The 24,368-nt window shown below is 39.4% G+C and overlaps 1 protein-coding gene across 11 annotated transcripts in view; it reads left to right on the forward strand.

Moving 5' to 3' along the window:
* The window catches only part of NAV3 (neuron navigator 3), a 1,060,193-nt gene that overhangs the window by 855,771 nt on the left and 180,054 nt on the right, over positions 1-24,368 (forward strand). For 10 of the 11 annotated variants that reach the window (XM_075344930.1, XM_075344922.1, XM_075344924.1 and 7 more), the window contains 3 exons: positions 4,421-4,529; positions 7,671-8,054; positions 18,002-18,121. In XM_075344930.1, the coding sequence (XP_075201045.1) occupies positions 4,421-4,529; positions 7,671-8,054; positions 18,002-18,121 (613 nt within the window). Of the gene's footprint in view, positions 1-997; positions 2,143-4,420; positions 4,530-7,670; positions 8,055-18,001; positions 18,122-24,368 lie in introns of those variants that run through there. The other variant, XM_075344932.1, reaches the window with a different exon arrangement.

The following is a 24,368-nucleotide window of genomic DNA, read 5'->3' on the forward strand; positions in this document are numbered from 1 at the left end:
TGTCTGACCGTGCAGGGACATGGTCTGATCATACCACAGCTCCTCGGCAATGAGGACGCAAAAGAGTATGAAGACATTACAGCCCAGGATCATAGATGATTCTTTTTGTGAGCTAAAACATTTTCCCTATTTTTAAAAATTGTTTTACCTGAAATAATTATTTGCGATCCCATGCTGTAATGTCTATATACTGTATAATGTCTGACACGGCCATTATCCAGTACATATCAGGGACATATATATAAGATTATCTCAGAACATTTTTATAAACACATCCAATTTTGGAAATTATTATTATTCCAAGACCTATTGATTAAAATTAACTTTGATAGTGAGAAAACCCCTTTAACTAGTTTTCCCTGTATGTGCATTGAAGACATATTCTCCTTGTATAAAAAATCTGAATATTCTTCTGCTGTTGTAAACTTGTGATGTGAAAGCGTTGCTTCAGGCAGTGACACTACAGTGAACTTCTCCTCTGCACACATTTATTTTTGGACTCCGCAGATGCTATAGAGGGAGCAAAAACTGGACCGTAATTTGATTATGAAACCATTTTATTTGATTTTCTGGGTAAAAGGCAGTGTATTCTCAGACCAACAATGCATATCTATGTAGTATTATAAACATTCTGTATGCATCATCTTGTAAGCTGGACACAGGTGGACACAAAAGAGCCCCTGTGCCAGAATAATATATAGGCCCTTTGCAGTCCAATAGCTCATCATTATGCACAATTCCACCTGTTTTGGAGGTAGAAATGGGCCCCCTTACCTCTTGGGCCCCAGGTTGCACTAATATGTCTGCCCCATAAGCTGGATATAAAACACAGTTGTCACAAAGCATGTCATCAGTGCTATAATTCCTGTATTATAGCAGATGGGAGTGATAGCCTGCTCAGATTCCCGATGTCACACCCTAGATTCCTTATACCCACTAGAACGCATGCACTTTGAATACTAACTGCTACTTAAGATGCAGACACAACAGGATATATGAACTTCGGCTTGTAAGTAGACGACCTGTCGCATTGTGCCCTGGACAGCAGCTTGGTCTCATCTGGAGGCTGCCCGCTGCCATGGCAGCTAGCAGCATGTACTGCAGTGCACGGGAAGAGTCAAATCTCAGGATGCAGGTTGAATACTAAATGTTTGCAGACGACTTGTGCAGAGCTGTTCTTCACTTGTATTGAGCAGTGACGTGAGCACACTGTACTTGCAGCACTGTGTCAGATAAAGTGTTGGGGATCTGTTTCGAGACATCATCTTCAGAAGGCAAAGAATACACAAGGAGAATAGGACATTTCTTATTTAGCATTTTGTCACGATGAAGATATTGCTCTTGAAGATCTCCGGCAGCGTGATGGAGAGAGAGAAATGGGTTATCCTCCTAGGCTGGACTGGTGTGCTGACGGAACATGCATTACATCTATTTTCTTAGGATTCTATCAGCGTTACTATTACCTCTGCAGTTGTGGCACAGAGATGGGTTTGGTGTTTCATTCTGCACAATACAGCACATGCCTGCAAGGTGGAGCCAAGTTTTTTACTCATCATCTTCATGTAAATCTCAGCAATTTCAACCTTTTTTGAAAGATGCAACGCCCAACTGAATTGCCACTTGTCAAGAAGAAAGACGTCCGAAGAGATGCTTCTCTCAGGAAACAAAAGTCTATGACAAATCTGTCATTTATCAGTAAAAGCACAGAAAATGGCATGCTGTTCTCTTACCAAGCAAGCTGGCACAAAGAGGCTGCCAACTCTCAACTTCACATCATTCAGAAGGATGAGAAAGTTCAAGAGACTACTTGTTGTCTGTCAAAGGTGTTCTCCAAGTCTATGCACAGTCTTGTTCCTGCTGCATCATGGGAAAACGAAAATGGGGCTACCGGTTGTAATCTTACCTCACGCCGGAAGTCATCATATCATTTTTCTGGAAATAAAGATTTATTAATGCTTTCAGTGGCAGGATGCTCCCAGATTGTGGATAGCCAGCCCAATACTAACTTGTGTGATATTCGTAAGAGCTGGTCTGAGGAAGACGAGGACAATTGCTTGCGGGAAGGAACTGCTTATTTGGATGAAGAAGTCATCATGACCATGCTGGTTGACCTAGAACAGGCATTGTATTGTGAATCACTTGGTGAGTTAAGACACCCTTAATGTACTGTAAAAGTCAGAGTGGTCGTCAAATGTCAAGATTTTAACAGTTTAGCAATTTTAGGGATTGGGGTTTTTTTTGTTTTAATATTGAATAACTTTAAAATGGCTTTAGTGAATATTACACAGCTTTCCACAAATCCTGAAGTCTGAACTTTTAATAATGTGGACAATCCACCCTAGATTGGGGATCACTGCAGTAAATTGTGAGAGGTCATAGACAATAAATTTTACTTCCTACAGAAAGCAATGTAGTATCTGTAGATATAAAATCTAGTTATATTTGTAAGTGCTTGACGTATTCCCTTCAAGTATGTAAAGGGTTAATTCTTATCTATTGCATATATTAATGTATCATGTGAGCTATATAAATTACTACTTTTTCAGTGTTTCTTTTGTTATAATAAATGTGAGACAGGTCAAGCATAGAAGCCATCCTTTGTTTTTTTTTTACAATTCTTGTTTTTTTTATTATAATTTACTGCTATTTTTTTAAGTACTTTAAAATGTCATAAATCTGAACATAGGAATACACATGACAAAATGTGACAGTAATGATGATAGTTTTTGCTGTGTCATTGAGGATAACACAACGAGTGCTCTGAATATCATCAGTATTAGAATAGAGTTTGGTCTGGCTGTCGGTGGTCTAATCTTAGCCTCATCACTTCCCCTCTCTTCAGTGTAAGTGCCAGTTTCCAGTTAATTACTGCTGGCCATGTTCCCAAATCTTTTACTTTGTCAGATGTCCATGTCAGCATGCCTATATGTATAACTCTACTGCAGTAATTGCCTCAATATTCTCACCATGGAAGCCAGACTAACATTTAGTTTAATGGTTCAAAATATGTTTTGTTATTATAGGTAGGGATGAGCAGAGCCTTGGGTGTTCTGGTTCGCCAGGTTTGGTACCCGGTCTTTAGTTAAAAGTTCAGTTCGGTAACCGGACCTAACCCAAGCTTGAAACCGGACCCCAAACATCATATATGTCAAAGGGGACCCAAACTTTCGGGCTGTAAAATGGTTGTAATAAGGGTTAGGGGTGACAAAAGGAAGCAAAATGAGAATAAAAGCAATTGCCCTGCAACAAAATGTGGATAGGGAATTTATAAATAATTTTAAAAAACAGCTGGGGTCCCCCTTATTTTTGATAATCAGCCAAGATAAAGCAGACTGCTGGGGGCTGGTGTTATCAGGCTGGGAAGTCCCATGGTTATTTGGCTCTTCCCAGCCAAAAAATAGCAGCCCAAGTGGCTCAACCATTAGTTGGTTATCAAAAATAAGAAGGACCTCACCTCATTTTTTTTCATTTATATTGTTCCCAGCAGTATCCAGGCATCTTCCCCATGCCGAAAGTGTGTTGATTGACTGTACTGCAGCCCTTCAGTAGGATTTATTCAGCATCCAAACTGTGAACTCAACCACGGACTTCCGTGAGAAGTCAGTGATCGACTTCGAGCCCTGGACACTAGCTTTACTGTTCCGGTTCATACACCCAAATTTTCAATTAAGTATGAAGAAGATCTGACACAAGATATCACAATGCAAATGCTATACATTATTAAATAGATGCCTAGGACCTGACGAGACTGTTTTACTTTCTTTGAAAATCCATGTCAAAATGGCTGTACAATTTTTGTATTATTACTTTTTTATTATATTTTCCAATATGATGTTTAACTGGGCATTTTATACGTCTAGTTCTAGCAGGAAAAGAGCTTTTTAATCATGTATGCAGTTTGTAGTATGAAATTTTGTAACAGATATGCTTTAAAGTGGTTGTTCCCCAACAAGCAGTCGATAAAGTATGCTATACTGACCAAGTTCATACGAGAGTAATGGTGTCCCATTCTATGGTCACCTAGTTGCAGCAGTCCGGTGACTGAAATTGAAAATCAATGGATGTGTATCTGATGATGACTTGTTTCAGGTGCCTGACCACTGCAACCAATCATAGGCTCCAGCAGTCAAGTAACTGAAGGAGAGGATGTCATTATTTCTGATTCAGCTGAGTGCATCGGAGCGGCCTGTACTGGCCTGTACTGTACTGTAATGACTGTTACTTATATAATAGATATTATTATTATCCATAAGATTTTGCTGATCCTATTTATCTAGTTTTATTGGTGTTGTACAAATCACCTTGATATTTAGTTATGGCCACACGTATAAGCTCTGTAAATCATAATTTCTTAGTTAAATCTACATTGTATATGTATTGACATTTACCTGTATTATAATAACGTCATTGTTTTGTCTAGGTGAAGATCCAGAAACGCGGAGAATGAGAACTGTGAAGAATATAGCAGATCTTAGGCAAAATTTAGAAGAAACCATGTCCAGTTTACGTGGGACTCAAATAAGTCACAGGTATGGGTGCCCATTGCTTACCTTTATTTGTAGATTTGTGTATTTCATGTAGGTGGAAGCATTAATAACCTAACCAGCTGCTTCATTGTTTCATGGTTTTACAAACTCATCAGAGGCTTCCAAATCTGAATCATGTGGTAAACAGCATGAGAAGATTACTGCTATGCAGCTATGCATAAGGAGAAATTTTCCTCCACCTTCCGTTTGAAGAGGCCCCACAGATGCTCCATAGGGTTTCGGTCTGGCGACATGCTTGTCCTGTCCAGCACCTTTACCCTCAGTTTCTTTAGCAAGGCAGTGGTAATCTTGGAGGTGTGTTTGAGGTCAATATCAGGTTGGAATATGAAGGAAGGGTGTCCTAATCTTCAGTATGGCACAGTTCATGTTGGCATTCATGGTTCCCTCAAAGAACTGTAGCCCCCACAGTCGGCAGCACTCATGCAGCCCCAAACCATGACACTCCCACCACCATGCTTGACTGTAGTCAGGACACCTTTGTCTTTGTCCTCCTCATCTGGTTGCTGCCACATATGCTTGATACCATTTGAAACAATGACGTTTTTCTGGGTCTCATCAGACCACAGGAAATGGTTTTAGTTATCTATGTCCTTAGACTGCTTGCCTTAAGCAAACTGTCTGTGGGCTGTCTTGTGCATCATCATTAGAATATGCTTCATTCTGAGACGTCAGACATACAGACCAATTTAATAGAGTGTGCCATGTATGGTCCGAGCACTGACAGGCGGACGTCCCAGACTGGTAATCTCTGCAGCAATGCTGAAAGCACGCATATGTATATTCTGAAAAGACAACCTCTGGATAGGATGCTGAGTATGGGCTCGCAAATTCTTTGGTTGATCATGGAGAGGCCTGATCAGAGTGGAGTTTGTCTTGTTAAACTGTTGCATGGTCTTGCCCACTGTGCTGCAGCTCAGTTTCAGGGTGTTGGGAATATTTTTGTAGCCTGGGCCATCTTTATGTTGAGCAATTATTCTTTTGTTCTTGTTGAGCAATTATTCTTTGCAATGAGGTGCCATATTTTACTTCCAGTGACCAGTATGAGAGAGTGTGTGAGTGATAACACCAAATTTATCACACTTGCTCCCCATTCACACTTGAGACCTGGTAACACTAATAAGTCACATGGCACCGGGGAGGAAAAATGGCTATTTTGTCACAATTTGGGCATTTTTAATTTGGGTGTACTCACTTTTGTTGTCAGTGGCTATTGTTCTAGAAATTAATTGTTTAATTAAGAGCACACTCTGTGCTCAAATCGTGGAAGAATAATTCCTTGCTTTTTCCATTTTATGGATTTAATCCCACCAGAAATATAGTTTCTACACTTCTTATCGACACCTGAGGCCTGGACTTCACTTTTCTCGTTGCTGTTAGTACTATTAGTTAGACAGTGTGAAAATATACTACAGCAAATATGATACAATTAAATATTACTAAATGAAGGTTTCACATTTGTCCCTTCTTTCATTAGAAAATGGTAATGAGCATAAATTTCCTTTGTGAATGCTTTTTAGGTTAGAAATTCCTTGAAGGAATAGGGTCACCTATATTGAAATGTGCTCCCTCAGGATGCTTGCATATTAGCAATGCCCTCCTTATACGCCAGTTACAGATATGCATGTATGTGATATGGATGTACATAATACAGTAAATGGTGTTCTAGTTATCCCATTAAGTTATGTTTAGGTATTTTAAAAATGAAAGTACTCACTCTTCTAACATTTGTCAGAATTTTTCTTTCTCTTTTACACCTTATTCGCACGTTTTTGCATCAATTTTGCATCCACAAAAATCAACCTTTTAAGACTCATTTGATGGTCCATTTTAATCTCTATGTTTTGTGCATTTTGTTTACCATCTGTGTGTTATCTATTTTTTTATGTACACTAAAAAAGTGGAAGGTAATTTAAGAGGGAGTTTCTCAAGCTTTTCATAGCAACTAGTCAGAGATGTACAACAAACTATCTAATGCTGGCCTAAAGCTGGTGTCACACACAGCGACAACGACAACGACGTCGCTGCTACGTCACCATTTTCTGTGATGTTGCAGCGACGTCCCGTCGCTGTCGCTGTGTGTGACATCCAGCAACGACCTGGCCCCTGCTGTGAGGTCGTCGGTCGTTCCTGAATGTCCAGCTTCATTTTTTGGTCGTCACTCTCCCGCTGTGACACACACATCGCTGTGTGTGACAGCGAGAGAGCGACAACATGAAGCGAGCAGGGAGCAGGAGCCGGCGTCTGGCAGCTGCGGAAAGCTGTAACCAGCGTAAACATCGGGTAAAAAAAGGGAAGACCTTTCCCTGGTTACCCGATATTTACCTTCGTTACCAGCCTCCGCTCTTGCTGCCAGTGCCGGCTCCTGCTCTGTGCACATGTGGCTGCAGTACACATCGGGTAATTAACCCGATGTGTACTGTAGCAAGGAGAGCAAGGAGCCAGCGCTAAGCAGTGTGCGCGGCTCCCTGCTCTCTGCACTGTGACATGTAGCTGCAGTACACATCGGGTTAATTAACCCGATGTGTACTGTACCTAGGAGAGCAAGGAGCCAGCGCTAAGCGCGGCTCCCTGCTCTCTGCACATGTAGCACAGCGACGTTATGATCGCTGCTTCTGCTGTGTTTGACAGCTAAGCAGCGATCATAACAGCGACTTACAAGGTCGCTGTTACGTCACCGAAAATGGTGACGTAACAGCGACATCGTTGTCGCTGTCGCTTAGTGTGAACCCAGCTTAAGATGGCCAAGGATATCTAGCAGATCTACTCTTAAAGATAAGCCTTAACCTTTTTGGGTCACCTTGTTAGACACTGCAGAGCTTATAAAGCAAACATACCAGCAACTATCCGTCTTCTTTGGAAAAATCCTATACAATTGATTGGTGTGTCAGTCGCCACAAGGAGAGAAGTTTTCCTCCTAGATAAAATTCTAGTATTTTCAATGAAATTACAGTAAGAAATGAGAAGTTTATACAGTATTTATATTTTCCTTTATTTAGTATACAATCCCCTGTCAATATGTATTACTAAGATTGGTATAATGCGCTATACTGACTTTGTGTTGTTGTATTTGTTATACTATACACTATTGATTTACGTGGAGGATTTTTTTATGTTTTTGTTCAGCACACTTGAAACTACTTTTGATAGCACAGTAACGACTGAAGTAAGCGGGAGAAGTTTGCCAAGTTTGACAAGTCGAACCTCTACAGTGACGTGGAGACTTGGACAAGCTAGCCCAAGGCTCCAAGCAGGTGATGCGCCCTCTTTTGTTGGTGCTTATCCTAGAAGTAATACTGGTCGCTTCATCCACACAGACCCATCACGTTTCATGTATACAACGCCTCTTCGGCGTGCTGCTGTTTCCCGGCTTGGTAATCTATCACAAGTTGACATCTGTGAGAAGGGAAATCATGACCTTGACATGTCTTCAGAAGTCGATGTAGGAGGCTACATGAGTGACGGTGACATTCTTGGAAAGAGCCTAAGATCTGATGATATCAACAGCGGGTGAGTCCATTTTTCAGATTGTACATCAGTTAAATTTAATTTCATTTTGTTGTATAGTAAAATAATGAAATATATATATATATATATATATATTTATATATGTATATATATAAAATTGTGAGTGGCAAATGAATATTCAAAACATAAAAGTATGTGCCTGTGTATCCATCTATTTATATATATATATATATATATATATATATATATTCATATATATATACTGTATATATATATATATATATATATATATATATATATCTAATATATAAAGCTGAATATGTGTGTATGTATGTGTGACAGTGAAAGTGACAGACATAGATAGATAGGGAAAGAGATAGATAGACAGACAGGGAAAGAGATTGAGACAGACGGAGAAAGAGACAGACAGGGAAAGAGACAGACAGACAAAGAGATAGAGAGAGAGAGAGACAGAGAGATATATACAGAGGGGGAGACAGACAGAGAATGGGAGAGAAACAGAGAGACAGTTACTATCCCGGGCAGCGCCGGGTGCTATGTTGTGAGGCGAAATTTTAACCCCGCGCATTCCAATTTACCAATCAATTTTGCCCCTATCTACATAATGGGGAAAAAGTGAAACGAAAATGTTGGGGTCAAATTGACAGCTGCCAGATGTGAACTAGGGGGACTTAAAGAATGAGAGTGATGGCGCCAAAGAGTATATACCGTACAGTTGCTAAGGTGGGGCCCCGACATGGGATACTCACCACACTCGGGGATATGAACACACACACAAAATGCGCCACACACTACCACGTGCTTGAACACATATATCGCCCTCAGCACACATCTCACCACACATACACCAACCTCGCCACATAATCGCCCTAAACACACACAAGTCTGGTATTATCCTTCAAAAATAAAAATCTGATTAATAAGCAGCCAAACCTCAAGAACAACAAATGTACCATATAGGAACTACGGCAGCTGTCAGTCACATGACCTGTCTATTATGTGTATGTGTGAGCTAATATATACTGTCAAGGGAGAGGGCTTTCTGTTACCTGGAGATTTATCAGGCTGCCAATAGCACCAATCACAGCTTAGCTTCTATTTTGCTACAGTTAATTAATCTGAGTTCTGATTGGTTAATATAGGCAACAATTTAATAATTACATTTACATCTATTTTTGTGTTTTTTGTGTCCAGAATACATTTTTGTTAATACATTCTATTTTGTTAATAGCAGTTATTAACCCGGACGAAGCCGGGTAGTACAGCTAGTGTGTGTATATATATATATATATATATATATTTATATATATATATATATATATTTTATATATATATATATATATATATATATATATATATATTTATTTATAGACACACACGTGCTTGAGAATTTTATCTAAAACTACATCTGGTTTTCAAATCTAAAAGTAGATAGCTGGTCAAATTTAAAAAAATGGATAGAAAGTATTATACTCACCATAAAGATTTTTGAGCTCTATTAATAAACTGTAATAAAAACATATAGAAAAAATTATACATAAAAACATGACATATAATCCTAACAATGTAAAGGAAAGAAAGGGCTGTGGTGGCAGGGCAAATAAACCCCCCCAATATATACTGAAGTAAAAGATGATTTATGTTAATGGCATAGGGGCATAGGGTGTTAATGTATATGCAATTATTAATCTACTTAACCGTATAGCCCCCCATGTGAAATATCAATTTTTTGTAAAAAAAAAATAATAAAAAGCATGAATACATAGCTATTTCTTATTATTAAAGAAGAAAGCAGCAATTATGCCCAGTCACTATATATAGTATATGTGTGGATACAGATGGTGATTATTATAATTTAAAAAAGGAACTGGGAAAAACATTGCTGTTATCTGATTGTATGCATTTTAAGGATGGAAGTTCAATAACAAGATCATTGTGATATCATCCTTAAGTGACATTTTTGATCTTGCATGACCTATACTGCTAAAGGAAGCCTTATAAAAGAATTCAACATTCAAGATTTTGATTTCATTAGTTACACAACAGATGCTCAGCATGTAGTGCAACACAAAGGTAACAATAGGAAAGGCATAGAAGGAAGGCCCTGGTGATATGGAGAGGGGACACTCCCTGCAACTCACCTGAGTCTGTACCCTATGCTCCCTAACGTCACTATACAGGTCCTTGCCGTCACGTGCCTAGGCCCTTGCTTGCCCTGAACTCACCCTTGCAAGTGAGAAGGCCAGTGAGAAAACTAGTCTCACCACTGCAATACTTCAACACAAGGTAAAGGAGACAGACAGAGGGAAAACAGACGCAAAAAGGAAAACACTGCAAGCTACTCCAATGCAACTAAACCTGACAGCTGCAATAGTCACGTCTCCTTCCAGAGACAGGCTTCTTCCAAAGTGGACAGCATAGAATGAGAGTCTATAACCAGCATGAAGGAGAGTGCTTACAAGAGAGCTGCACCTGAGATTAAGTCTACAAAGGACAGCCAGATAGGAAAGAGTCCTTAGCCCCTTCAGTACTACTAGAAAGTAGACTCACTCAAATACAAGTTATAGATCTGTGCATAATAAGGCATTATGACCTTCTGATCCCAGACTCTGCAGAGGTCTCCCCAAAGTGGGACACACTCATGAAAGGAATGCATTTGTGGCTTTTTCTATCTCATTTTGGAGTCACTAAAAGGTTTTTCTGAAGATGGTAAGTTACAGTCATATGAAAAAGTTTGGGCACCCCTATTAATGTTAACCTTTTTTCTTTATAACAATTTGGGTTTTTGCAACAGCTATTTCAGTTTCATATATCTAATAACTGATGGACTGAGTAATATTTCTGGATTGAAATTAGGTTTATTGTACTAACAGAAAATGTGCAATCCGCATTTAAACAAAATTTGACCGGTGCAAAAGTATGGGCACCTCAACATAAAAGTGACATTAATATTTTGTAGATCCTCCTCTTGCAAAAATAACAGCCTCTAGTCGCTTCCTGTTGCTTTTAATGAGTTCCTGGATCCTGGATGAAGGTATATTTGACCATTCCTGTTTACAAAACAATTCCAGTTGAGGTAAGTTTGATGGTCGCCGAGCATGGACACCACGCTTCAAATCATCCCACAGATGTTCAATGATATTCAGGTCTGGGGACTGGGATGGCCATTCCAGAACATTGTACTTGTTCCTCTGCATGAATGCCTGAGTAGATTTGGAGCGCTATTTTGGATCATTGTCTTGCTGAAATATCCATCCCCTGCGTAACTTCAACTTTGTCACCGATTCTTGCACATTATTGTCAAGAATCTGCTGATACTGAGTTGAATCCATGCGACCCTCAGCTTTAACAAGATTCCCGGTGCTGGCATTGGCCACACAGCCCCAAAGCATGATGGAACTTCCACCAAATTTTACTGTGGGTAGCAAGTGCTTTTCTTGGAATGCCGTGTTTTTTTGCCTCCATGCATAACGCCTTTTTGTATTACCAAACAACTCAATCTTTGTTTCATCAGTCCATAGGACCTTCTTCCAAAATGTAACTGGTTTGTCCAAATGTGCTTTTACATACCTCAGGCGACTCTGTTTGTGGCGTGCTTGCAGAAACAGCTTCTTTCGCTTCACTCTCCCATACAGCTTCTCCTTGTGCAACGTGCGCTGTATTATTGACCGATGCACATTGACACCATCTGCAGCAAGATGATGCTGCAGGTCTTTGGAGGTGGTCTGTGGATTGTCCTTGACTGTTCTCACCATTCTTCTTCTCTACCTTTCTGATATTTTTCTTGGCCTGACACTTCTGGGCTTAACAAGAGCTGTACCTGTGTTCTTCCATTTCCTTACTATGTTCCTCACAGTGGAAACTGACAGTTTAAATCTCTGAGACAACTTTTTGTATCCTTCCCCTGAACAACTATGTTAAATAATCTTTGTTTTCAGATCATTTGAGAGTGGTTTTGAGGAGCCCATGATGCCACTCTTCATAGGAGATTCAAATAGGAGAACAACTTGAAAGTGGCCACCTTAAATATCTTTTCTCATGATTGGATACACCTGCCTATGAAGTTCAAAGCTCAATGAGGTTACAAAACCAATTTAGTGCTTTAGTAAGTCTGTAAAAAGTAGTTAGGAGTGTTCAAATCAAGAAATTGATAAGGGTGCCTATACTTTTGCATCGGTCAAATTATGTTTAAATGCAGATTGCACATTTTCTGTTAGTACAATAAGCCTCATTTCAATCCAGAAATATTACTCAGTCCATCAGTTATTAGATATATGAAACTGAAATAGCTGTTGCAAAAACCCAAATTGTTATAAAGAATAAAGGTTAACATTAATAGGGGTGCCCAAACTTTTTCATATGACTATATCTCCTTTTCATACTGTATGGGCAATAACCAATAATAACCCTTTAAAGTTGCATTTGTTTCCAGATTTTCTGCAAGTATGCAGTGGATTGTTAGCAAACTTATTGCTGTTTCTTCATGCAAACTGCATGATGTACAATATAATATAGAAACTATAATTTTACAATATTTTAAATATTGGGACATTTTCAAAGAGAAAGTCTTAATTAATGCTAGTTAATGCTACTGACTAGTAAAAATAAGCAATAAATGATTTTCAGACAGCAATGAAAACCTTTCTGAACACTGTGGAAATGAATGGCTTCTTTCAAGCTAAGACTCTTGGCATGACGCTTGGTTAATCTCCCCTGACTTTAATGTTTCCCTGGACACCACAGTAAATGCCTCTTACTTATACATTTTTCTGGCATTACTGCTAAGTTTCTTGATGCTTTTCTGACAACTTCTTAGTGTGGTAAAGGGGAATTATCATACTTTAAACGCTCATCCTCTTTGATTTGCAATTCCACATAGGCTCCTATTCTATTTTTAATCCTTCCACATATTTATACTATCACTTAATTAAAACAATTTCCAGTCTGCATTAATGTGATAAACAGAGGATTTGCTTCCAAAAAACTGAGCCTCGATTCCATTGTGGAATTATGTTTTGTATTTTTGTAGCATAAGAATTGATTTAGGCAGAAATATGTTTTCATCATACAACTAAGAAACATAAATATCAATATCTAGAATAGAGCAAACATGACTTGATGAATTTTGACCATCCCAAGGCTGCACCAGATGGCTAAAGAGAACTGTATAATACTAATCCTATAGTAAGGATTAGGTCGGTATGCATCATCACCCTGCTATGGTTAATAAGCTTCATCGGGCGGCACGGTGGCTCAGTGGTTAGCACTGCAGCCTTGCAGCGCTGAGGTCCTGGATTCAATTCCCATCAAGGACACCATCTGCAAGGAGTTTGTATGTTCTCCCTGTGTTTGCGTAGGTTTCCTCCGGGTTCTCCGGTTTCCTCCCACACTCCAAAGACATAGGGGAAGGATAGGGAAGTTAGACAGTGTTCCCAATGTATGTAAAGCGCTATGGAATTAATAGCGCTATATAAATGAATAAATTATTATTATTATCATTTAGTTGATAGAAACAATGGATAGCATAGCAAAGGATCTTGCAACGTTCATTTTGTGATCCATTGAAGTGAACAGCGCAAAATAAGGTGAGTCATTTAAACCATATTAGCACATTTGGTCTAGATAGGACTATGAGCACAGGAGACAAGTCATTTCTTCTTACTGTATGAAAAATTGAGACCTTTAGACTTGTAGCGTCCGTAGCCAATGCAACTCGTCCTACTGCATTTCTTTCATTTCATAACATATGCCACTCACCACCTTCAAGTGTCACCACCCCAAGTGTCATGAAAATCTGACGGGCCTATGCTCAACCTATGGAGAAATTTCTTCCACCCTATATATGTTATTATCAAAAAACTCGATTATAGCTGTGCCATTATAAATTATCTAATCAAAACAGATTCAATATTCTATGTCTATTAACAGACCTAAAAAATGTGAATCAGTTGACACCATTTCAATGTAATAATTTTAAAATCAATATTTTTTATTCGGGATTTCTTTAAAAAAAACATAATTAAAAAAAGGACAATACCACCAGTGTGGAAGCAGACAAACAAAGCCAAAGTAAGAATATAAGTTTTCAATCATAAAATATACAATATTCAGCATAAATAGCTGACTATAAATAACCACAGATCTCACGAAATATTCACACACACCCCGAAGAAGGTGACGAAACGAGTGTCAGAGGCGGAAGGCAGACACATGGGCCAAGAGACATTTGAATGAGTAAGTGCACAGTATTATGTTGGTATAAGTACAACAATTATAGTGCGGAAATTGTTTCCATTCTTGAGGAAGCTGCTAATCCATAGTGCACTTTATTAGGCTAAGTTTGAGCCATTATAGTTGACCTTGAATATTATAGCAAGATTGGTCAGTTGTAAGGTCGCTGCAATACTATTGTTTACACTGCTTGTGAAGCTGATAATCCCCTATGCGCTTTATTAGGCTGAGTTAGAGCTACGTGTAGTTGGTTTTTGGAAAATATAGCAGGACTAATCATGATAGTGATTACTAGCTAATGGGGTATTGCAATAGGCATGTTTGCACTTTATATATAATTTTCTACTGTGTATTTAATATTGATCATTGATATTTATTGAGCTCTGTGGTTTTTTATAGTCAGATATTTATGCTGGATATTGTATATTTGATGAATGAAAACTTACTTTCTTACTTTGGCTTGGTTTGTCTGCTTCCACACTGTTGGTATTGTTCTTTTTTTAATTATGTTTTTTTTAAAAAAAAAAACAAATAAAAATATTGATCTTAAAATTATTACATTGAAATGGTGTCAATTGATTCACATTTTTTAGGTCTGGTAATAGACATAGAATATTGAATCTGTTTTGATTAGATACCCTACTGTATATATGATGTTTAGTTTGTCATTGTGATACTAATAGTTGGTGAGGAGTTACTTAAGCATAATAAAGGGATTAGCCTTTTTATAACTGTAAGTAGATTTAATATCGGGTAAGGCTGGGTTCACACATAGCGACAGCGACAACGACGTCGCTGTTACGTCACCATTTTCTGTGATGTAACAGCGACCTTGTATGTCACTGTTATGATCGCTGCTTAGCTGTCAAACAGCGACGCAGCAGCGATCATAACGTCGCTACATGTGCAGAGAGCAGGGAGCCGCGCACACTGCTTAGCGCTGGCTCCCTGCTCTCCTAGCTACAGTACACATCGGGTTAATTACACGATGTGTACTGCAGCTACATGTGCAGAGAGCAGGAGCCGGCACTGACAGCGTGAGAGCGGCGGAGGCTGGTAACGAAGGTAAATATCGGGTAACCACCTTGGTTACCCAATGTTTACACTGGTTACAGCTTACCGCAGCTGCCAGACGCCGGCTCCTGCTCCCTGCTCGCTTCATTTCGTCGCTCTCTCGTTGTCACACACAGCGATCTGTGCATCACAGCGGGAGACCAACAATAAAAAAACGAACCAGGGCTGTGTGTAACGAGCAGCGATCTCACAGCAGGGGCCAGGTCGTTGCTCAGTGTCACACACAGCGAGATCGATAATGAGGTCACTGCTGCGTCACAAAAAACGTGACTCAGCAGCGATCTCAGCAGCGATCTCGCTATGTGTGAAGTACCCCTAAGTCTTGAGCAACTATATGCCCTGGAACCAAAGCCTAAGCATACCATCTCAGGAGTCATGCCTATCTTCCTTTTACATAGCTGGCATATTTCCTGTTACATTTCTTTTCAGATTGGTTGAATAAAAGCACAACTACCAGATGTGTGGTTAGTAGGAACAGTTTTCCTCCTATTGAAGCCGCTATATTCCCCTTTTATTGCAGCCATAAAGTATGATACCAACAAAACTGCCCCACAAGCACTGAATAATACCTCCACATTGAATTTCTTTACAGTACCCTCCAAACGCACACTATGATGACCTTACAGTACCCCCCCCCCCTCAAATACCTCAGCAAAGTATGGTGACTCCAACACCGTATATTCCACACATCCCTTTATGCAGTATAATGGGCCTACATACAGTATAATGGCTACCACACCACTCGACACTGTATAAAGGCTTCCTCTAGCCCTCCAAACACTATAATTGCCCCCACACAGCCCTCTGCACAGTGTGATGGACCTCACACAATCCTTCACACTGTATAATTGCTGGCATACAGTATAATGACCCTCAAATAGCCCTCCGTAAAGTATATAGGCTCCCTCATAGCCCTCCAATATTTTAATTGCCCCAATTTAACCCTCCAAATATTATAATAGCCTCCACATAGCCCTTCAAATATTATAAAGGTCTCCACATAGCCTACTAGATATTATAATGACTCCCACATTTCCTTTCATGTAATATAACGCATCCCCCATAGTCCTCCATATGATATAATTGGCCCCACATAGTTCTCCTTACAAGATAATGCACTCCCCATAGTCCTCAATGTAGTAAAATTCACCCTCCATAGTCCTCCATATAGTATAATGCACCCCCATAGTCCTCCATAGAAAATAAATGCATCACATAGTCATCCATATAATATAATACACCCTTCATTGTTCTCCATAAATAATGCACCCCTCATAGTTCTCCATATATTATAATGCACCCCATAGTCTACCATATAGTATAATGCACCCCCATAGTCCTCTATTTAGTATAATGTACCCTATAGTCCTTCATATAGTATAATGCAGAGCCCATAGTCCTCCATATAGTATAATGCACCATCTATAGTCCTCTATACAGTATAATGCACCTCCATATATAATGCAAATCCTATAGTTCTCCAAATAGTATAATGCACAGCCCATAGTCGTCCATGTAGTATTATGGCCACCAATACTCAATAAATTTTAAAAATAAATACTCTCTTTGGTCTTCCGCTGCTCAGGTCTTGACAGGGAGGGTTCTGAAGCTGTGTTGTCACTCCTCTGCACAGTGGTCGCAATGAAGTGACATAATCGCATCGGCTGCACTGATCGGTCAGGTGTCAGACGCAGCACAAGAATAATGAAGGAGGGAGCAGACAGCAGAGCACTCCCCCTTTCATCATTGCTTTTAATTATATCTGAATCTGCAATGGCAATACAGTTGAAAGTGTGCTGCTTGGTGGGAGGGAGCCAGTTGTCATTGTTGGCAATGGGCCGCCCCAACTCACAGGCCCCATGGCAGCTTCGTGGTCTGCCACCATTAGTGGTACGACACTGCATGATGTGTTAAAATCGTGTCTGTATTCTGTGAGTAATTAGAAGGAGCATGCATTTTCTGGGTAGAATTTTTGGATAAAACTTGTTTTTTTTTAATCTTTAACAGATGTAGTCTATTGTTTCCATATCTATCTTTCTATACTTATACAATAATCTCTTAGCAGAAAATAATTGTCAATAAGACACAACTGTCTTATGTACAACTTTGGTTAATAACTGTACTAATTGCCAGAGGTGTGAGTAGAAATGTAATAATGTTATCTTCTCATCAGGCAGATTGTATTTCGGGCCCCCGTAGGCACCAACATCTATGTTCTGCATCACCTCCAGCTATGTACCTGCTTATAGCTTTCAGTCAAGGGAATGTGGCATACATTCTCTTGGCTTGAGATTGGAGTCAGAGTGATTGGCACTTTAATAAGTCAGTGGAGGATAATGATAAATTTAAAGATTCATTCTCACTTCTGTGCATTACAAACATATAAGTTCCTTCAAAGGATTTCTCCTATTGACAAACAGCTGGGACATAACCTCACAGAAATTAGAAGACTTTAACACCTTAATGAAAATAGGAGAGAATAAAACATCTCCTGCATTGCAACCTCAATCCATGAAAATCAATTATTAATCCATCTCAAATGTGATTTCCCTGCTACTAATGTGTTTCATCCAAGGTGACATTATGTTCATACTTGACCTTGGTTATTATCAATTTTTTGTGGACTTAATGTAATTCCAATCATCACTTTGTATTTCCATTAGGTATTTAACGGATGGTGGACTGAATTTATATACCAGAAGTCTTAATAGGATACCCGACCTTACAGCATCTCGTGATGTCATTCATAGAGGGGTGCATGATATTGCTGTTGATGCAGACAGGTAAGATCTGGCAGTTTGTGTGTTGAATTTTATATTTTCAGGTATGGAGAAAATGTGAACAATATATTTATATGGCTTGGCAAAAATGTGATAGCTTAGACTATTTATACGTTATTTTAGCAGAGAGTGGACAAGGATAGAATTCATATATTTAACAGGTTTAGTATTTGTATGAGGGAAACGAGACCAACTTTTCATACAACTCCCCTTTCTACAGACCACACATAGTTATATGTCCCTCCCTTACCCATAAAATAAAAGTAATGGTAGCCAACATTAAAGCCAAGTAGGGAATGTTTTCCACAGTCCTACTTCACACACAGCGAGATCGCTACTGAGATCGCTGCTGAGTCACGGTTTTTGTGACGCAGCATTGACCTCATTAGTGATCTCGCTGTGTGTGACACTGAGCAGCGATCTGGCCCCTGCTGTGAGATCGCTGCTCGTTACACACAGCCCTGGTTCGTTTTTTTATTGTTGCTCTCCCGCTGATAAGCACACATCGCTGTGTGTGACACCGAGAGAGCAACAATCCTGAATGTGCAGGGAGCAGGAGCCGGCGTCTGACAGCCTGCGGTAAGCTGTAACTAAGGTAAACATCGGGTAACCAAGGTGGTTACCCGATATTTACCTTCGTTACCAGCCTCCGCAGCTCTCACGCTGCCAGTGCCGGCTCCTGCTCCCTGCACACGCTAAGCTAAGCGGTGTGCGCTGGTAACTAAGGTAAACATCGGGTAACCATACCCAATGTTTACCTTAGTTACCAGTGTCCGCAGCTTCCAGACGCCGGCTCCGTGCAAGCGCAGCGTCGCTTGCACGTCGCTGCTGGCTGGGGGCTGGTCACTGGTCGCTGGTGAGATCTGCCTGTTTGACAGCTCACCAGCGACCATGTAGCGATGCAGCAGCGATCCTGATCAGGTCAGATCGCTGGTGGGATCGCTGCTGCATCGCTAAAGTGTGACGGTACCCTAACACTACAAATGATACACAGTGATACCAGATTACTGATAATGTAGTAGATTTTAAGCAAGTATCTCAAAGGGATTAGAGAATCAACACAGATTACACAGCACACCAGTCAGATTCCCATATTTGTACACATGACCAAATGCAAAAGTGTAATACTAACAAATGTCAGACATACTTTAATAATATTTAACTTGTCATATGGCACACTACTTTGTTAACATGGCCACATAGCACGATATCTGACAAGATATGAATCTGCATCTGTACAAGATCAGACTCAGTGCCGTTGTTTCCAAAATGACAATGGAGGTGAATACAGGCTATTTTTAGTTTATTTGTGGGAATATAATAATTAAGAAGGGATTTCCCCAGTAGAGGAAACCAAATGGATAATATCCTAGAAGACAAACTGTCTGCCAATTTGTATACCAGAAATACTATCAGTACACAAATAAATCAAAAATAAAAGTACGGGAATGCAGCACCAAAACCACTTTGAGTACAGAATATAAAAATGATAATCTAATATAAATGTTGAGAATTTTTTTGGGATGGTATCAGGAGCTCCAGAGTCCTAAAAACAACCTCGGACCACAATAATATGCCTTAATAGATATGGACATCATCGAAGAGTGTTTCCTACTCATGAAAATCTGTGAGTGTGTAGCGATTTGCTGTATTGAGACAATCCCTTCAATGAGTAGAGTCAAGTAATTAGTAAGGATAAGAGATTCTGCTCCTGTGGGGTAAATAATCAATTACAAATTGTGTTGCAAGTTTTTATTGTCCATTATTGGGTGGGCAAGTTAGCCAATTATCTGTGCACTAAAAATATGAATGGCAAGGAACATGGGATTCCATATAAACACCTAAATATGTACCTCAAGCATTGTGTGACATGAAATTGGCGCAGATCACAGCATCACAGCTTTATGGAAAATGGAGGTCAAAACATTCCCTCATGATATGTTTCTCCCTATGACTTGCTTTTGCTTGGTGTCGTAGAAATGTTTACAACAGCTCTACACTGAAAAGAACAGATAACATGTCTGCTGCTGCTGAAAACATCCAGGCCCTGTCTGAGAAGGATATTGTCTCCATTTTAGACTACACTTTTGGTCCAGAAACTACGGTTTTATGAAATTACACTAATCGATGAATTGATTGATGACTGTGTGTGATTTGCAGTGCGAGAGAATCATTTTATTTCCTTATGCCTGGAAGGAACTGCAGTTCCACGGAGTCATTAATATTTCATATATACTGAACATACTTTATAAAATGTTTTCTACACTTCCTACATCGGATTAGCCTTGAGTTGTGCTGTCACTGCAGTCTTACTGCTGTCTCTGCAGGCTATACTGTAGTCGCAGTGAATTGCTTTTTCTATCCAACCGTTTCTTGCTTGCATGAGAAAATGAATAGCAGCTGTATTGACCCCCTGAAGCAACATCAGCAAAATGTAGGTTGAAATTGAGCCGGTGGATAGTTGTGTTTCGATTTTCCATCATTAAATGTGTATTACTTGACAAATTAGATGTTTTTAGAACAGAAATGCAGCCCAGAAGCTGCGCAACTGCCAAACAGGTACCGCAACACTGCAAGCAAATTCTTCCTCCTGCTGGTCCATTTAAAGCGAACCTGTCATATTGTACTTGCAGTCTGATCTGATGACATACTGGTATAGAGAAGGACAAATAGAGCAGAATCAGATATACATTTGAGGCAAAAGATTTAGTATAAGTGAATAGGACCCCCCACTGGATTTATATACATACCAACACCAGGGATTTCAATGAGTAAAATGCACGCGTTACTAAAACGTTTCCCAAAAAATTTATTGTATGTCAATCTGATCATTTCCTGCGCTAGGACATCCTGTCTGCAGCTCAGATACCAATTTCTGCAGGACAGGTTCCATTTAAGCTATTCCATTTTGTGATTGGGCTGATAAGAAGACTAGGGACTCATGGCCCCCATACTAATGATTAGTTAGGCTCCAAGGTGAGAAAAATAGTTTAGTTCTATTATCTGTAACAAAAGTTTGGGTATGCAAAATTCCTAACTCATAAGATGTCTTATCTGACAGCATTTTGTACATTTAGGTCTCTGATATGTAAATCCTGTTCTGTACTGATAGATTTTGATTTATTCAGTTCAGTGTATGAGCTCCATGCACATTTACACACCTCGGCATGCTATCAGTGAGGTTACTATTGGTGGTCTGAGCAATATTCTACCACGCTAAATGCACTTGGGCATGCATACCATAAAGATCTGTGGCTGGCAGCTCAGTTTGCAATTTACAACAAACAAGTCCCAGATATGCTTGATAAAATATATATCTAGAGGCATTTCAGGAAATGGAATCTTGTGTAGGCCCGAAAGACTGCTCACAGAAGCATGAGCAACATGCAGCCTGGCATTGTAGTGTTGTAAAACATTTCTAGGGTCACTTTCACGTTCCCTCATGAAGGCATCTTCATAGCATTGCACAGCTGGTCTCATTGTGTCCACGAAAAAATTGGGACTCATCACTGAAGAGGGTTGACCTCTATTCTAACTTCCATTGCTGCTTTGCTCTGCTGATAGCCTGTGAGTGAGGTGATGAGAGATGAATGGAATACCCATAGCTGGACATCTGACTGTAGCCCATTATCGTTCAGTGTACTTTGATGCTTTGTGTAGACAATGTTTGATGCCTTACAAGTGGTATGTGACATATAATTTCACTTGCTGTCCAGAATGGATCACTACATGACACTGTTTGAATCTCATCAGACATCATCAGACCTTGTGGACTACCTTCACAAGGCAGTGCCACTCTGGTCTTACACCTGGGATTATGGTTTGCAGTTGTATATTGGGCAGTAGCCGGATGCTTCTGGTCTTCATTTCAGGTACAATAACAGCTCGGCATTACATTGATCTGGTCATCCAACCAACAAAACGGCTGTTTTTCCCAAGTGTCTAAGAAGCTGTTTTTCAATAGGACAATGCCAGACTGCATACTGCTTGTGCTAATGTGAGTGGTTTTCATGACCTAAACATGCTATCATGGCCTTTAGCATCTCTGGACTTGTGTCCTATCGATCACATCTGGAATGTCATTGGTCTGCAATTGCAAAGGGTGCTGCTAGTAGCGGATCTTGATGATTTGTTGCACAACTGCATTTATTGTGGCAGAACATTCCTCAGACAACCATTAATAACATTATTGATAACAGTCAAGGCATGTAAGTGTGTGTATTTCTGCATGTGGCACTCTAAACTGAATAAGTCAAGATGGTTGAAAATGTTGTTTTCTGTATTTGTATATCATTACATCTCTATGAGTCCTGCGCTTTTAATAAATCGGACAACTTTTCCTTCTTTGTGTTGAAATTTCTATGTTGAGGAATATAGCTAGTGAATCGTTAGAAAATACAGTATAGTATAATTAAAAACATTGGGGAAAAAATGTCACTTCCCTTTTTACACATGAAGAACATGGTAATAACACCCTACCAACATGCTACAGATCTCGTAAGTACCTTCTACACATACACATCCTCAAGTTGAAATAATGGCTTTTATAAAGGAGCAAGAAATTAAGCTTATGAAACCACTATGCTCCACTCTCATTGGTCAACTGGTTGGTTTTGCATTATGGCGGTCTCTTCATTGTGAGAAGCTATATCTTCTTTGAATGATGTCCTGCCTGGCACAGACCATGAAGATTTCACACACCGGATGGGACATCAGTTAAAAGAGTGGGTGTACGAATAGCAAGCCTTGTAACCCTTAAAATATGTTCCAAGAGCTGAAAGCTGTCATTCTTATCCAGGATGATGATGCTTTATTACACTTTGGCAGAGAATACATTGCTTCCTCATACTGTGGTTGATTACAAAAACAATTTCTTTTGGATAGCAGAACAAAGTTAATGTGTTCAATCTGTTTTGGATCTGTGATAGTGCCTAGGCCATTTATCATGTAACCAGTAGCTTTGAAAACAGTCATGTTCCTATTCTGAGGCCAGGCAGTGAGCTTAAACTTAGTTATAGGCTTTTTGCTGAAATAGTGTTTGGGCTTTTCTGATTTATCATGACTCGTAGGAGTTTATTTGCTATGCCTTAGTGATGGACCTATTTCATGTACCCCACCATTATGTACTCTGTAAAGAATTGATGGAACCTCTAATGAAAAACGTATTTGTTTCACGAAGCCGCTTCATATTTCTAGTTTTCTTAACTACCATTTCAATCCCATAATCATTAGAGATGAGTAAGAATGATTTCTTCAGCTCAATTTATTCTTAGCTTAAGCTGTATTGGGGGAAGAGCCAGACCACAATAAAGGACTTCTCAACAATCCAATCTACTGATCTCCTATATCTGGGTCTTTTCCCACACATGGGTATTTATGTTTGATGTGATGTCCAAGGATTTTGTGGTTCAATTTTTGTGAATATATATCTTAGATGACTAGGTTACGCACAATGTGTGTGGTGGTGATATGTTTGGATAGGGTCAGTGCTTCATCTACAAAATCAAAAGGAGATTTACACTGGTATTACAAAATAAACACGGGTTGTTTTTAGGAAATGTTGTGAGCTATGGGCGCCTTCTGAAAAATATTTAAGGAATTACTAATCTAAAGTGCACAATGTTTTACATGAATATTTCTACAATAACAATCCAGAAATCTGTAAAAAAAAAAAAAAAAAAAGTGGAATTTCCTATACATCTCAAAAATCAAACTTTCAATCTGTTTGTCTGTCTGTCTGTCTATCAATATGGAAATCTGTATTCCAAGCAAAGCATCTGTTATCACAGGTGATTTAAATAAAAGGAACATTTATTTAGAATACAAACTACAATTAAACAGATAGATAAGATATATGAGACCCCTATAAATATGAGAGAGGGATCTATCATGTTGCAAAAGGGGCAGTATTTAAATCACAATTCTGACAGCCATTATGTTTGTACACATGCCCAGACCTGTGGAAGCTCATTTGTGTAGTGAAACGGCTGTTGTCCGATGCCCTCTGCGCTCTCCTACATAGATTTTAAAATCTGAAAAATAAGGGACTTTTATTCAGACCAGTGCGTGCCACTTGAAATTCTTTTTTCATATGGAAGTATTAAAAATGACAACCTGTTCTCACATTCCTTAATAGTCAGTGCATTATTAGGTTGATTCCCAAGTGAAAGGTCACTGGTTCAAATCAAGGAGCAGCCATGAAGAAGATTTCACAAGAGAAGGGAAACCACATCATCCAGCTCATTGATAG

This window comes from Anomaloglossus baeobatrachus, chromosome 4 (genome assembly GCF_048569485.1).
Source record: "Anomaloglossus baeobatrachus isolate aAnoBae1 chromosome 4, aAnoBae1.hap1, whole genome shotgun sequence".
In the NCBI taxonomy this organism is placed as follows: Eukaryota; Metazoa; Chordata; class Amphibia; order Anura; family Aromobatidae; genus Anomaloglossus; species Anomaloglossus baeobatrachus.